Here is a 16,778-nt window from a genome sequence, read left to right as displayed (position 1 = left end):
CTCAAAGGATTTACAACCCTTTCTGGAAAGGAACCTGATCATCTTAGTCCTAAATAATCAGGCTCTGGTGGTTAGCATTGCTGTCTCACAGCACCAGGGACCCGAGTCCGATTCCCAGCTTGGATCCCTGTCTGTGTGGAGTTTACACATTCTCCGTGTGTTTGTGTGGGTTTCCTCCCACAAGTCCAAAAGGCGTGCTGGTTAGATACATTGGCCTTGCTAACTTCACCCTCAATGTACCCAGATAGGTGCCGGACTGTGACGAGTCAGGAATTTTCACAGTAACTTCATTGCAGTGTTAATGTAAGCCTACTTGTGACACTAATAAACAAACTGTAATCCGAGCCCCAATGTTCTAGATTCCCCAGCCAGGGAAAACCCACTTCAGTATGCACTTTGTTGAGTTCCTTCCAAATCTTGTATATTTTGATATTGGCTGGGTGTATTGCATTCAAGAGTTCAGAATATACAAACACTTAAATGGAGTAAGTCGGCAGAGTAACATTGTGTACTTAATGATTCCACATGGAAAACCGAACCAATTATCAGGACAACTGTCATTCGGCAACAAACATTAAATGCATTAGCATCCGTAATACAACTATTTGTGGATGCCAAAAGTGGTTGTATTATAGATGCAGATCCAATCAATAAGTTCGAAATTATAATTTATTCACTCCATATAAAACATTGGCCTGGGTAACAGATGGAGTATTTGGTCCAGTTGGGCATAAAGAACTCAGTGAAGAACGAGAGACGATCTCAACCTGCATATTAGTGTGAGGTGAAGGCAGCAAAGTCGCTCTCCATTCAAAGCAAAACTGGTGAAGGTGCAATTCAAATTGAAACAGCTAAACCAATTGAGCAACGCTCTGCAATTTCATATTATAGAGCTTGATAACATACATATATAAAGCTCACAAATCTAACTTTATGCACTGCATTTTTTTAAAAAAATGGGATTCAGAGATAACTCTGGAAGCTACAAGCCAGATTGAAGCTAGGAGGATAAAGGGACACAAGATTAGAATTACTGCTTTTGTCATGGATATAGGAAAAAAAGAGTGGAATTAACAACCTGTTTGCAATTTATTTTCTATATAATTAATTTCAAGCATCTTGTTTCATGCGTGGGGTTGTTGACTTCTGCTGCCACAAATAAATTCAGTTAAAGATGAAAGGCAGATTAGAATGTTGATTAAGCAGACTTATGGAAGAAAAGGATTAAAATAATACTCAGGGTCCGAAACAGATTAGTTGGATTGGAGAAGAGAGGATATACTCGGATTTCCGAAGAACCAATTTACATAGATTCAACTCTTGAGAAAATTCAAAGCTAGCTGCTGGGACGTTTTCCATCTCGTTACCCCCATTGTTATGGTAAATATCAATACTACTAAACTGTCCTGCAATAAAAATAGCTCGTGATATTTTGTAGAATTAAAAGTTAATAGGTTTTATAAAGTGACACAAAATAAATCAAATTCAAATTCTTTGTTACAAATAGTTAATACAAGTGTTTCAATTCTACATTTGCTATAGCAGACACATTAAGATGCTTTCAGGTAAGTCAACTCAGCTAGGTTTTAGACTTTTTTTTCAAAAAGTGATTGTGCATGAGTGAAAATTAAAATACAACTTCTCATTTACAATGCATTTAGTCCTGCAGCCAAACTCCTCTAATATCAAACTTTAAAAGAAAACAATTATTATCTTCCCCCACACAGAAAATTTTGATTAATCCAGCTTTTAATTTTGATTTTGTGACCAAATAAGTTGTTAAATGTTCTTAAAACAAAATTGTTTTATTATGAAGCTTTACCTTCTAAAGACTTCAAAGGCATGCCGTGGTGCTGGGGGGATGTTACATTTTGGTGTCGCAGACTGAGTAGGCCAATAACCTGTAGTCAGAACTCTTACTGTCAAGTCAACACCACCTAGAGAGACCTGGGGGGAAAAAAAGCACAGTTCATCTTTATTACAAAATACAATAGGCAGGCACTAGGCAGAATTTTGTGATTAGTGGCAAATCAACTATACCTCCTACACACCTTAAAAAAGACTGCCCACTAAGATCCTATGATCTTTATGGTCTTGATCTCACCTCTCCTAACATTAGTTTGATTCTGCAACAAAATCTCCATGTCTCCAACAGCAGTTTTATCAATGGGCAAACCAAGCAGTTGATCACGGTGAAGAATTTTCAGATGGTAAGCCCAAAAGTCAAGTGTACTGATTATCATTCATTTCTTACACATTTTACACTGGGTGAAATAAAAATGGGGACATGCCATAAGAACGTAAGAAATAGGAGCAGGAGTAGGCCATCTAGCCCTTCGAGCCTGCCCGCCATTCAATAAGATCATGGCTGATCTGTCATGGCTCAGTTCCACATTCCCGCCCTCTCCCCATAACCCTTAATCCCCTCTCTTATCAAAAACCCATCAACCCGCGTCTTAAAAATATTTAGCGAGGCAGCCTCCACCACTTCAACGGGCAGAGAATTCCAGAGATTCACCACCCTTTGAGTGAAGAAGTTCCTCCTCAGCTCCGTTCTAAGTCGCCCCCCCTTTATCTTGAGGCTGTGCCCCCTAGTCCTACTGTCCTTTCTGAGCGGGAAGAGTCTCTCCACCTCTATCCTATCCATCCCATTCATCATCTTATACGTCTCAATGAGATCTCCCCTCATTCTTCTAAACTCTAACGAGTACAAGCCTAGGTTATTCAGCCTCTCCTCATAGCTCAATCCCCTCAACTCCGACATCAGCCTAGTAAACCTCCTCTGCACTCCCTCCAAGGCCAAAACATCCTTGCATAAGTGCGGCGACCAAAACTGCACACAGTACTCCAGCTGCGGCCTCACCAATGCCCTATACAGCTGCAGCAAGACCTCCCTACTTTTATATTCAATCCCCCTCGCTATGAAGACCAGCATCCCATTCACCTTCCTGACCACCTGCTGCACCTGCAGGCTGGGTTTTTGCGACTCATTCACAAGGACCCCGAGGTCCCTCTGCACCGTCGCCTGCTGCAGTTTTTCGCCACGTAAGTAATAGTCCTTCCTACCATTATTCCTACCAAAGTGGACCACCTCGCACTTGCCAACATTAAATTCCATTTGCCAGTTCCTGGCCCATTCGCCCAGCCTATCTAGATCCTTCTGCAGACTCTCCATACCCTCCGCGCAATTTGCCGTTCCACCAATCTTGTTCCCCTGTACAGAAGTTGGAATTTCATAGACTTAAGAAAATGAAAAACTTACGGAATTTAGTCATGTAGAAGTTTGATATTCCACAAATATAAAATTAGTTTTACAATCAGAATTGTTCAGCAAAATTTATAAATTTAGCACACTATTAAAAACCCAATTACCTCTCATTCAACATGGTGCAGCTTTTTAAAAATAGCAATACTACAGCACAATGGGAAAGTTCACATCAGTTAAAGTGATTCCTAAAAACTACTTCTTCAACAGTGCATCCCAGTGGAAGAAGAGGGAATCGCTGACACCAACTTCTGAGCTTTGGGTTTAACTGCACATATGTGGGTTGCTGTAGTTGCTATCAGTTTCACAGTTCTAATGACTAAACGTTGGTAGTTTTGCCATTAATAAAATCATAATGTCTGAGCCATTGCTCATTATAGGCTAAAATTTAGTTTGTCTTTTTTAAAATAATAGATTTAGTTAGTATAAATCTTAAAGATCACATACACCAAAAAAGTTTTGGTGGCTCCATGCTTAACACTTTGAGGCAAAACTAGTTTATTGGTGGTTGTGCTTTGCTGGTGAGAAGGAAAGGTTAAAACTTGTTGAATACAAATAATCTACTCTTCTAATTATACAATCATTATCAACCATAGTCTACAAAATAGAAACATTCAACATCAATAGATAATAGTCTAATGGATATGTCAAATTAGAAACTTTGGTTTTCAAATCATATGGCATTGCCCATACCCAGGAGTATACTAAACACTTTACTGAAACATTCTCTCACCCCAGTCGTTTGTAGGTGCTGCCGGAACTCATCCATTGTTGTATTTGAGATACTCATGTCCCTGAACATTCCTTCCAGTTTAGATGTGAACTGGCAACCACACTCCGTCTGAGGGAAAATAATCATTTAATGCAACAATTCAAGAAATCAGCCATAAACTAAATTGGCATGCAATAACCCAAGTCCCAAAAATGTTGCTTTAGAAAGAGAAAGAGGTTTGCTTAATGAATAATATGTACAGTTTGCATATCCTGATCTCCAAATTCAAAAGGATTAAACAGAAACTAAAACAGTGACAAAATTATGCTTTTCATCTATTTCCTAAAATGATAGAAAAGAGATCTTATTGAAGATAAAATACCAGATTGTGATTTTAAATAAAGTTCCTTGAAATAAAAATTTCAATATTTTAAACAATAAAAATAGTTAGCTTATTCATATTCAAAAAATATTGTTCAACTGAATAATGTTGAATTCAATTATGTACTGTGGAATTGCCACAAAAAGCAACTTTTACATATGCTGTTCCTTCTGAACATTATTATTATGGGCATTTACGTTTTACCATAAAGCAGTTTAAATAATGGGTTATTTTAAAATCAGGTCAAGCCTGTACAACAGAGCATAGATTCATAGTAAGCAGAATGTGCTGAACTAGACAGTGCTCATGTTAGCAGTAACTGGAGGTAAATTGATTGTACACAAATATGTTTTGATTGTCCAAACAGTAAAACTGTATTTATGGCTCACAGCAGGCCAACACTGCTTTCCACTATAGCAACATAAATTTATCTTTTGCTAACTCAACATAAAAAGATGTGGAACTGAAACAATGATCTTACAATTTCCTTACAGCTATTAAGCAGATTTGCATAACTGTTTTTACCAGAACAAGTGGTTAAGTTTCAAGATTTACTCTACTTCTGCTGCAACATTTTGTCACTGTCTTGCAAGCTAAAATTTTCACTACAGTACTCACTCAAACATTAATAAACTATAAAATTTTTAAATTAATCTGAGTGAAAAACTTAAATAATATGCATATTAGTGAATCCTCTAGTGAAAATAATATTTTAAAACTTAAGGACATTATGTTGGATAATATCATTATAATTCACTAACTAATTATTTAAGCTGCATCTTATATCTCCTTTGTACCACTCCCTCTAAATACAGTACATAAATAAACTTTGTGTTTACAATTATATTTAGGAAGAGGAAGATTACTGCACTAAGCTAGCTACTGTTCACCAATATTAATGCAAATGTGACTAGAAATTGTTTAAAATGCTATAACTTAAGATTCACATTTTCACCTTAAGTTTAGAGATCATATTTTTCTCTGAGTCATCAGATACACTTTTGTTGGTGAGAAGCCTTCTGGCCAGATGTTGTTTGTAGTAGCGTTCAAATACATCCTTCTCCTGCATAAATCGGAACAGAACCATGGCCTTGTCCAAGATGGTCTCTACTTCTTGTTCTGTCAACTTAAAACAAAAAAGAAATCTCATCTTTGTAATAGGCCAACCTAAATTGCCTTAAATTAAGTGCCACTTTAAATGCACCTATGAATTCCAAGTGATAGCTGTTTGTACAGATCTGTTAAAGCATTTAAATGTCTCAGAGAAGTTAACAATTAAAACTGATACTAATAAAATCTTTAGTCTGAACAAGTTGTACATGGAATTTATTTATTCATAGCAGATATCAAAACATGACATTGAAATTTCTGCATAATTGCCATCAAAGTTGCAATCTATACTGAAAAAATGATGGCAGTTTTTAAAAATGATTTCTAGCCATAACCATCTTATGCTACAAAATACACAATCATTTATGCCATTTCAAAAATCTGGTCACAAGAAGCAGCCACCACCCACCACCCATTAACTAACTCCATCCCAGATTAGAATATTGAGTTCCAGATGACTGCAGCCTTTTGGGGTGTTTGTGATTGCATCAAGAATCTCAACAACACTGGCATCCATGGACAGGTGAAATCAGGGTTAGTCACTTGTACCTACAGTCACCTGCACCTGAAGTCTGATCCAAATCCAATCCTTCTGGATCTACAGCCTGGGTTTTGTCATCAGCAGCGAAGTATTAGTGCTCACTGCTGACCTTGAAGAACACTACTCACAAAGATCTAGCAATTTATGGCATGGTCTTTCGCAAGGTCAGTTTGAATCTGGTGCCAGGTCAGTGGGATCTCCATGTATTCAGCAGCAGCAATGTTATCAAGTGGGGCAAACAGTCAAACAGAGTGAAGAAATCTTCCAGACAGCAAACCAGGAAGATCCACTGAACTTTTTAAAAGTTTAATAAAAAATGTTGTACAGTGCAAAATAAATGATTGAGGTATATGCATGTGAGTCAGTTAGATTAATTATCAAATTCAAAAAAGTTAAAGGATGATCAATGTAGAAATTTGACATTCTACAACTATAAAATTAGTTTTTTAGCCATTCAACAGGAAGTTAGTTTTAAAAAAATTATTGCAATATAACGCAAGTTGAGAGTTATTATAAGGGGACAATTTTTCATCATTTGAGAGTTCTATTAGACTGCAGTTTGGGGGAACATCTAATATTGCATCCGATGGGGAAATTTAGGTCAAGATTTTATGTGGAGGCGGTGGCGCCCAGCCCACAAGTCGGGTAAGCTAGCCTCTGACAGCCCTGGAAGCCATCACTTAATTTTATATTCTTCAGGTAATAAAACGTCTGCAAAAGTGGTTTCCACTCCTCTGAGGCAAAATATCCTACTTCCAAAACTGTTGGCTAACTACAGCACCAGCTGAAGGACACCAGGAATGGTGACTGCTGCTGGGACTGCAGCAGGCCCTGTCCAGATGTTATCAAAGAGGGCCAAGTGCAGTATGGTGTGGTCAGCTTGCCAGCACCATTTTGCAGGCCCTGGCCAAGGAGTGGGAGGGAATGAGAGACAATCATGCTAATTTCCAGCAGGGCATTCCTCATTGCTGGGAGTGGGAGGGGGAACATGACCTTCCATGAGCCACAGGGTGTCCAAACAGGACATGCCAACATGCCAACTCTGCCACCCACATAATTTTACACTGCATCACGTCCCAGTCCATTCTCGGACAACAACACAGCTACGTTCTTGAGTTTTGATACTTGAAAGATCAAAGATACACCAACTAGAGCACGAACATGGTAACAAACTCAAAATTAATAAGTGAATACACTATAGAAAAATATTGAAGACCTGATAAAGTTATGAAATGCTGAGCATAAATATGCCAATTCTATTAATAATCAAAGTGTCAGGCAGCAAGGACAGTAAATAACTAATGGGATATGTTACAACAAAGATTAACTGAGGATCCTGATTACTAACAACCTATCTGCAACAGTAGATAACAGAACTGTTGATTTTTTAATTATACTTTCACTGGATATGGGTGTCACTGGCTAGAAAAGCACTCATTGCCCATCCCTAATTGCCATCATGAAACTGGTTGTGAGCCACTATCTTCAACGAATCCCTGTGGTGTAGATACATCCACAGTGCTGCACATAAGGAGTTCCAGGATTTTGACCCAACGACAAAGAGAGAATGGCAATATCGTTCCAAGTCAGGATGGTATGAGGCTTGGAGGGGAACTTGCAGATAGTGGAGTTCCCTTGTATCTGCTGCCCATCTTGGTATCAGAGGTCATGGATTTATAAGTTGCTGTTGAAGGAACCTGGTGAGTTCTGCAGTGCATCGTGTAGGTGGTACACAATTACCGCTGCACGTTGATGGCTGAAGGAGTGAATGTTTAATAAGGACAATAGGGTGCCAATCAAGCAGAACCCTTTGTCCTGAATGGTGTCAAGCTTCAGGCAAGTGAGTATTCCACCACATCACACTGTGTTGACAGTCTGATACAACTACATAGTTTGCTAAATGATTTCAGAGGGTATTTGAAGGGCCAACCACACTGATTTGATTTATTGTCACATATATTAATATTGTGAAAAGTATTGTTTCTTGCATGCTATACCGACAAAGGATGCATTCATAGAGGAGAGAGTGCAGAATGCAGTGTTACAGTCACAGTCAGGGTGTAGAGAAAGATCAACCAAATATGAAGTCATTCCATTTAAAAATCTAATGGCAGCAGGGTAGAAGTTATTCTTGAGTCGGTTGGTACGTGTTCTCAGACTTTTGTATTTTTTCCTGATGAAAGAAAGTGGAAGAGAGTATGTCCAGGGTGAATGGAGTTCTTAATTATGCTGGCTGCTTTTCCAAGGCATCAGGAAGTGTCAATGGATGGGAAGCTGGTTTGAGTGATGGCTGGGCTTTGTTCATGACCCTTTAGTTTCTTGTGGTCTTGACAGAGCTGAAGCCATACCAAGCTGTGGTATAACCAGAAAGAATGCTTATTATGATGCATCTGTTAACAATGGTGAGAATTATAGTGGACATGCCAAATTTCCTTAGTCTTCTGAGAAAGTAGAGGCTTGGTGGGCTTTCTTAACTAGTGTCGGCACGGGGGAACCAGGACATGTTGGAGGTTGAGATACCTAAAAACCTGATGCACTCGGCCATTTCTACTTCGTTGCCACTGACGTAGATGGGGGCGAGTCCTCCACTACACTTCCTGAAGTTGATGACTATTTCCTTCATTTTGTTGAAACGAGGGACCAATTATTGCCATTGCACCAGATTCTCTGTCTTTCCTGTACTCTCTCGTCATTATTTGAGCTCTGACTCACTACGGTGGTATCATCAGCAAACTTGAAAACCGAGTTGCAAGGGAATTTTGGCAGTCAGAGGTGTATAAGGAGTATAATAAGGAGTTGAGAACACAGCCTGTTAGGGCACTGGTGTTGAGGATGATCATGGAATTGGTGTTGTTGTTATCCTTACTGATTGAGGTCTGTGGTTAGGAAGTTCAGGATCCAGTCACAGAGGGAGGAGCCAAGCCCCAGGCCATGGAGTTTAGTGATGAGCTTTGTAGGCAGAGCTGTAGTTGATAAAGACGAGTCTGACATAGGTGTCTTTGTTATCTAGGTGTTCCAGGGTTGCATGCAGTGCCAGGGAGATGGCATCTACTGTGAACCTGTTTTAGTGGTTGGTGGTAGTGCATCCAGGCAATCTGGGAGGCCAAAGTTGAATTGTGCCATGACTAACTTTTTGAAGCACTTAATAACGATGGATGTCAGAACCATCAGACGATAGTCAATGAAGCACACTGCCTGGCACTGCTGAAACTCTGGAGTCACATGTAGGCTGGAACAGAATAAGGGCAACAGATTTTGTTCCTTAGAGAAGATTAGCGAACAGTTTATACAACAATCAAAATTGGTTTCACGGACACTATAATTGACTAGTTTTTAATCTCAGATTTTTAAAATTGAATTTAAATTGCACTACTTGATGGAATTTTAAAATGTGGTGTTGTAATGTAGAATCCGCCTCCCCAGAGCGTTTGCCTGGACCCGTAGATTACTAGTCAAATGACATTACTATTACACCATCACCTCCTCTTATTCAAGTTCAGCAGTTTCGCTACAGTTCTTAATTATGCAAAGAGCTGGAGTAGTTTTAGTAGCCTAAATAATATCAGCAAAACATTGGTTTGTACAGCTGTCAAAAAAGTAAAAGCTAAGTTTGATGTTGGGACTGAAAATTGAAGGAAAGCATCAGCTCAAAGTCTGAGAATTGAACTTATTGTTGGCAGTTTACATGCTTCAAGTACAATGTTCCACTGAAAACCAGCATTAGAAAACAAAATACATTATTTATTCAAACATTCTGCAAGTTATCTGTGCTACTTTTCAGATGTTTAACAGTGACTGCAGTTCACACAGTAACTTGTTGCAAAATCTACATGGTCAAAGAGTAATTGTTGAATTTATCAAGTCAATTGACAAAAAAGTCTCTGGTTTTTCCTCACTGTATTTTCTAGTGGTGCAGGCAAGTCAAAAATCCAGCATGTTCATGATGAATAACCTGTAATTTAGAAGCCACCCCGAGCAAAACAATCACTGTACATCACTTAAACAAACATTTGTAAGGTCCCACCTTCTTTCTCTGTTATATGCAAAGCTAGTGAAGCAGAGTTTCAAGCTCAAAATTTTTACTCATAGCACCCTAACATTTACTCCCCTCTCGCACTGTTCCATGCCTTTGATGTATTAAACTTAAAAAAAAATGCACAAATTTTTTCAAATCTTTCCTTGCACCTGATCCATTCTAGCTCTGAAATGTACACTTTAATCTCACTATATTGTACTTCCTTGCACCATTTTTATCTTACTGCTAGTGGTAGAATATTCTGCCACCTCAAATCCTTTTCAAGAACTCTTTCTTTTGTACCTTTGTTTCCCTCTTTTCAACGAGGCATTTAAACGTCTCTCTCCCTATTGGTTTAATGTTCAACCTTCCTAATAGAAGACAGAATGATGCCATAAGACCATACACTGCCAGGTCCTTCTCTTCCTGCACCACTTTTTAATATTGTATCATTTAGTTTATATTGATCCCTCATTCTTTCGACCAAAATGTATTACTTCATACTTTTCTGAGCATATTGTTGTCTGTTTCACCAGTCTGCATGTCCTCCTGAGGTCTGTTATTATCCCCATTTCTGTTTATTACGTGTGCTTCAGATGCTTCACATATTGAAAAGGGCACAAAATATGCAAAATGCTGTGGTGAACCACAAATGCCATCAGAATTTCTAGTCTACTGAGGGGATGATGAGGTTTCTTTTGACAATGCAGATAATTAAAAAACAAAGAACAATACAGCACTGAAACAGATCCTTTTGCCCTCCAAGCCTGCATTAATCATGTTGTTCTATCTCGACCAACTGCCTGTATCCCTCTATTCTCTGTCTGTTCACGTATCCATCCAGATAAGTTTTAAATGCACTAACATGTCTGCTTCAACCACCTCACTTGGCAGTGCATTCCAGACCCCCACCATTCACTGTGTAAAAAGATTCCCCTGCACATCTCTACTGAACCGTTCCCTCTGTTACTCTGAACTTGTATTCCCCTGTAATTGTCATTGCTGCCCTGAGAAAAAGCTCCCAACTGTTCACCTTATCTATTCCTCTTATAACTACATAAACTTTCATCAGGTCTTATGTGAGAAATAAAAGAATGAACAGAGTGAGGTTAGGGCCAGTCAAGGGTAGTAGTGGGAACTTGTGCATGGAGTCAGAAGAGATAGGTGAGGCACTGAATGAATACTTTTCTTCAGTGTTCGTTAAGGAGAGGGGCCATGTTTTTCAGGATGAGTGTGTCACTCAGGCTGATAAAGGAGGTAGATGTTCTGAGGGAAGATGTATTAGCAATTTTGAAAAACCTGAGGGTCGATAAGTCCACTGGACCAGATGGGATACGTCCTAGAATACTTTGGGAGGCAAGCGATGAGATTGTGGAGCCTTTAGCTTTGATCTTTGGGTCCTCACTGTCTACAGGGATTGTGCCAGAGGACTGGAGAGTGGCGAATGTTGTTCCTCTCCAAGAAAGGGAATAGGAATGACCCTGGTAATTGTAGGCCAGTTAGTCTTACTTCGGTGGTTGGAAAGTTAATGGAAAGGGTCCTGAGCGATAGGACTTATGACCATTTGGAAAGATGCAGTTTAATCCGGGATAGTCAGCACGGTTTCGTGAGGGGTAAGTCCTGCCTCACAAATTTGATTGAATTCTTTGAGGAAGTAACTAAGGCAAAGGTAGAGCAGTTGATGTTGTATACATGGATTTTAGTAAGGCGATTGATAAGGCTCCCCATGGTAGGCTCACGAAGAAAGTAAGGAGGTGTGGGATAGAAGGAAATTTGTCCAATTGGATAAGTAACTGGCTGTCTCATAGAAGACAGAGGGTGGTGGTGGTGGATGGAAAATTTTCAGACTGGAGACCAGTTACCAGCGGTGTACCACAAGGATCAGTGCTGGGCCCTCTGCTATTTGTGATTTTTATCAATGACTTGGAAGATGGGGCTGAAGGGTGGGTTGGTAAATTGGCTGATGACACCAAGGTTGGTGGAGTAGTGGATGAGGTGAAAGGCTGTTGTAGGCTGCAAAGAGACATTGATAGGATACAGAGCTGGGCAGAAAATGGCAGATGGAGTTTAACCTTGATAAGTGTGACATTATTCATTTTGGTAGGACAAATTTGAATGCGGATTACAGGGTTAACTGCAGGTTCTGAGGAATGTGGAGGAGCAGAGGGATCTTGGGGTTCATAGTCACAGATCTCTGAAGGTTGTCACTCAAGTGGATAGAGCCGTGAAGAAGGTTTACAGTGTGTTAGCATTTATTAACAGGGGGTTTGAGTTTAAGAGCCGAAGGGTTATGCTGCATATATACCAGATGTTGGTGAGACCACATTTGGAATATTGTGTTCCGTTCTGGTCACCTCACTATGAGAAGGACGTGTAAGCATTGGAGAGAGTGCAGAGGAGATTTATCAGGATGCTGCCTGGTTTGGAGGGTAGGTCTTATGAGGAAAGGTTGAGGGAGCTGGGGCTTTTCTCTTTAGAGTGGAGGAGGATGAGAGGTGACTTAATAGAAGTTTATAAGATGATGAGGGGGATAGATAGAGTGGAAGTACAGATTCATTTTCCTTGGGTAGATGTAGCTGTTACTAGGGGGCATAACTGTAAGGTTCATGGTGGGAGATATAGGAGGGATATCCAAGATAGATTCTTTACTCAGAGAGTGGTTGGGGTGTGGAATGCACTGCCTGCTGTGATAGCGGACCAGGACACTTTAGGAACTTTCAAGCGGTTATTGGATAGGCACATGGAGCACACCAGAACGACAGGGAGCGGGATAGCTTGATCTTGGGATTGGACATAGCTTGGCACAACATTGAGGTTGAAGGGCCTGTACTGTGCTGTAATGTTCTACGTTCGAGGTCGCCCCTCAGCCTCTGTCTTTCCAGGGAGAACAATCCCAGTTTATTCCATCTGTTCTCATAGCTAATGCCCTCCATACCAGGCAAAGATTGGTAAAATCTCTCTCCAAAGCCTTCACGTCCTTCTGGTAATGTGGTGATCAGAATTGGACACAGTATTCCAAATGTTGCCTAACCAACGTTTTATATAACTATAAACATAATTTGCCAACTTTTATACTCAATGCTCCATCCAATGGGGGCAAGCGTGCCATATGCTTTCTCTACCTCCTTTTCCACCTCTGCTGGTGCTTTTAAGATTCTGTGGACCTGCACGCCCAGATCTCTGTATCTATGCTTCTGCCATTTATTTTATAGTTCCCACCTGAATTTGATCTATCAAAAACTCACATTTATCCGGATAAAATTCTATCTGCCATTTCTCCACCCAATTTTACAGCTCATCATGCTGTATTCTCTGACAATCTTCATCATTGTCTGCAACTCCAGCAATCTTAGTATCATCTGCAAACTTGCTAATCAGAACAGCTACGTTTTCTTCCAAGATATGTTCCAGCATTGATCCCTGCAGAACACCACTAGTTAAGACCTCCATTCAAAAAAAAACACCCTTCCATTGCTACCCTTTGTTTTCTATGGCCAAACCAGTTCTGAATCCATTTAGCTAGTTCACCCATGATCCCATGTGATTTAGCCTTTTGCACCAGCCTGCCATGAGGGACCTTGCCAAATGCTTTACTAAAGTCCATGTAGACATAAAGTCCACAGCCGTTCCCACATCAATCATTTTGTCACCTCCTCAAAAAACTCAATCAAACAAGTGAGAAATGACCTCCCTTGTACAAAACCATCTAATAAGACCATTCAGTTCCAAATGTGTATAGATCATATTTCTGAGAATCTTCTCCAACAATTTCACAATCACTGTAGTCAAGCTCACTGTCTTATATTTACTCAAGTTATCTTTGCTACCCTTCTTAATAACAGGACAACATTAGCTATCCTCCAATCCTCTGGGGCCTTACTTGCAGCTAATGAGGAAACAAAGGTTTCTGTTAGAGGTCCAGCAATTTCATCTCATCTCCCCCAGTAATCTGGAATAGTGCCATTTGGCCCTGGGAATTTGTTTATCTTAATGTTTTTTAATACATCTAACACTTCCTCCCTCGTAATGATGACTTGTTCTAAAGGATTTACATATCCCTCTGAGACACCACCAATCAACATATCCCTCTGCTTTGTGAATACCAATGCAGAGTACTCATTAAGGATCTCATCCACTTCCTTTCGTTCTACACATAGTTTCCCTTCTTTGTCATTGAGTGGACCAACTCTTTCTCTAGCTACCCTCTTGTTCCTAATATATGCCTCGAGATTCTCCTGAATCCTGTCAGTCAAGGACATGTCGTGATCCCTTTTTGCCCTCCCAACTCTCCGTTTGAGTTCTTTTCTACTTTGCCTGTATTCTTCAAGTGCTTCATCTGTTTTTCGTTGCCTAGACCTTACATAGGCATCCTTTATCTTTTTGACTATATTCACAATTTCCCTGGTCATCCACTGTTCCCGAATCATGCCTTTCTTGGTCCTTCCTTTTCACTGGCACATGCCTGTTCTAAACCCGATCAACTACTCCTTAAAGACTCCCACATGCCAGATATGGATTTACCCTCAATAGCCTCTCTCAAACAACAGCCTCCATATCCTGCCGAATCCGGTTATAATTAGCTTTCTCCCAATTTAGTACCTTAATTCTCGGTCAACACTAGTCCTTCTCCATGAGTATCGAAAGCTTATGGAATTTTGTTCATGGTTTGCCACACGTCCCCCCACTGCAACTTTGATGACGTGGCTAGGCTTATTCCCTAGTACCAGGTCCCCCTCTCTAGTTGGACTATCTACATATTGTTCCAAAAAACCTTCCTGGACACAAATTCCTCACCATCTGGACTCCTCGCCCTAAGGGATTTCCAGTTAACATGAGGAAAATTAAAGTCTCCCACTACAACTGCCCTGTTATTACTACATTTGTCCAGAATCTGCTTACATATCCATTCTTCAACTTCCTGTGGACTGTTGGGAAGGCAGTAGTACACACCCATCACCGTGACTACCCTCTTCCTGTTTCTCAGTTCATTACAATATAAGGCCAGTGATTTCCTTTCACTATATAAAACGCCATGGTTCCATGGATAAGAGTGTCAGAGTTCTTGACTGTTATCCTACACTCCTAATGGAGCTGTAACATGTAATCAGGTGGAAACAGTGGCCAATTATTATTCAAATAGGCTTTAAATTAATTTCAGGCATTTTAAAACACAAAGGAAAATCAGAAAGGTGCTAAATTCCAGAGAAATGCATCACTGTGTCGCAGGTAAGAGAAGGATAAAAAGTGAAAAATGATCAGAAATACTTACGCCTTTTACTCCCTTTTTAAGTTTGTCATCAATAAATAATGACAAATATTCTGGGGATCGGGAGTTGAGGTTAAGGAAGTATTCAAAGTCACCAGCAATCGTTTGTTTAAAAAGACGATCATTGTTGAATGAATCCTGAAGGAAACGATCAAATCTGCCTTTCAGATCGAGAAGGCCCTGTTTGAACAAAAACATGCATGTTTAGAATGCAGGCTCATCCTGGACATCTACATTTAAATAAGCTTGTAGCTGTGAGAAGTTATTATAAATTCTCATAGCTGTATCTTAAGTAATTGAGTCTGTCAGTGCAAGCTCAATGAGCCAAAGGGCCTCTTTTGTACTGTAAGTTTCTGTGATTCTGTGAACTATTTTTAAATTACATTTATCCTAGAATATTTTGGGTATAAAAGTTGTTCAAATATTAACGTTATTAATGGCTTAGCCATTCAACATTTTTAAAATCAGCTGTCAACTTCTACAGCCCTTGTACTGTTCAGATCATGGGAGTGCCGCTAACGCTGAATCACCTATCCGTGTAGCAAAAATCACACATCCATGGAAGTCTGAATCAGCAATACTGCTACTCAATTATTGGGGCCAGCACTCCACTCCACTCCTCTCCCCACATTGATTCAGGTCACCTCTCAACATTCTCTTTTCTTGCCTGTACAGTTTTTGCAATGCTAGTTGTGCCCAGTTATCTCTCATATTGTCCTTGTAAATCTTATTTTATATTTTCTCTTATGCTTCTGTAACAACGAGATCAGAACCATGCACCACAGTGGTCTAACCAAAATTCCATACGAATGTAACAATTCCAGTGCTACACACTTTTTAGAATATTGTTAACCTGCACTGCTATTTTTAAATACATGAATCTGTATGCCGAAATCCTTCTGTGTCTCCATTCCATTTAAACTCATTTTGGAAGGAATAGCTGAATTTTTTATTCCTCTTACCAAAATGCATGACCTCACACATGTCTATGGTAACATCTATTTGCCATTTACATACCAATTCTGCACTTTCGTTCGTATCATGAATTTTGTTAGTTTTCCTTGGGTTTAACTATACACATTGGCCCCTATCTCACCCCAGCACAGCTATGAAACTACTTACAAGTAAACAGGAAAACTTGCAGAGACCAGTCATTAAAGTCTCCATTAATCACAAAAATCAAGCTCTAAATTTATAAATTGAACAATTTCTGATCTGCTATTAATCAGCAAACATTGGCCTTTGTCTTGCTTCGATGCAAGTTATGATCTCTGGCAGAAGTTAGAAAAAACTCCAGAAATAGTGATCGTGATTTTCTGAGCTCGCTGTGCCTGGCGCAAATTGTGATAATCCTAGCAAAAATAGTGTGTGGGCCTAAGGATTGGTTGTGCACTTGGTGCCTATCGGTTTGCAATCATCCTAGCACCATTCTACTGGCACAAACCGGATCGGCCATTTGACTTGATTTCAATCTTATTAGCAAGTAC

General features: G+C 39.8%; 1 protein-coding gene across 1 annotated transcript in view; it reads right to left on the bottom strand.

Moving 5' to 3' along the window:
- The window catches only part of cul3b (cullin 3b), a 106,000-nt gene that overhangs the window by 22,063 nt on the left and 67,159 nt on the right, over window positions 1-16,778 (bottom strand). The window contains exons 8-11 of the mRNA XM_080185524.1: window positions 15,295-15,471; window positions 5,315-5,485; window positions 3,999-4,106; window positions 1,823-1,947 (exon numbers count right to left, since the gene is read on the bottom strand). Coding sequence (XP_080041650.1) covers window positions 1,823-1,947; window positions 3,999-4,106; window positions 5,315-5,485; window positions 15,295-15,471 — 581 coding nt within the window. The remainder of the gene's footprint in view (window positions 1-1,822; window positions 1,948-3,998; window positions 4,107-5,314; window positions 5,486-15,294; window positions 15,472-16,778) is intronic.

This window comes from Carcharhinus amblyrhynchos, chromosome 3 (assembly GCF_965287045.1).
Source record: "Carcharhinus amblyrhynchos chromosome 3, sCarAmb.v2.hapA, whole genome shotgun sequence".
Classification (NCBI taxonomy): Eukaryota; Metazoa; Chordata; class Chondrichthyes; order Carcharhiniformes; family Carcharhinidae; genus Carcharhinus; species Carcharhinus amblyrhynchos.
The sequence above is the reverse complement of the archived record's forward strand: the minus strand, read 5'-3'. Positions and strand labels throughout refer to the sequence as shown.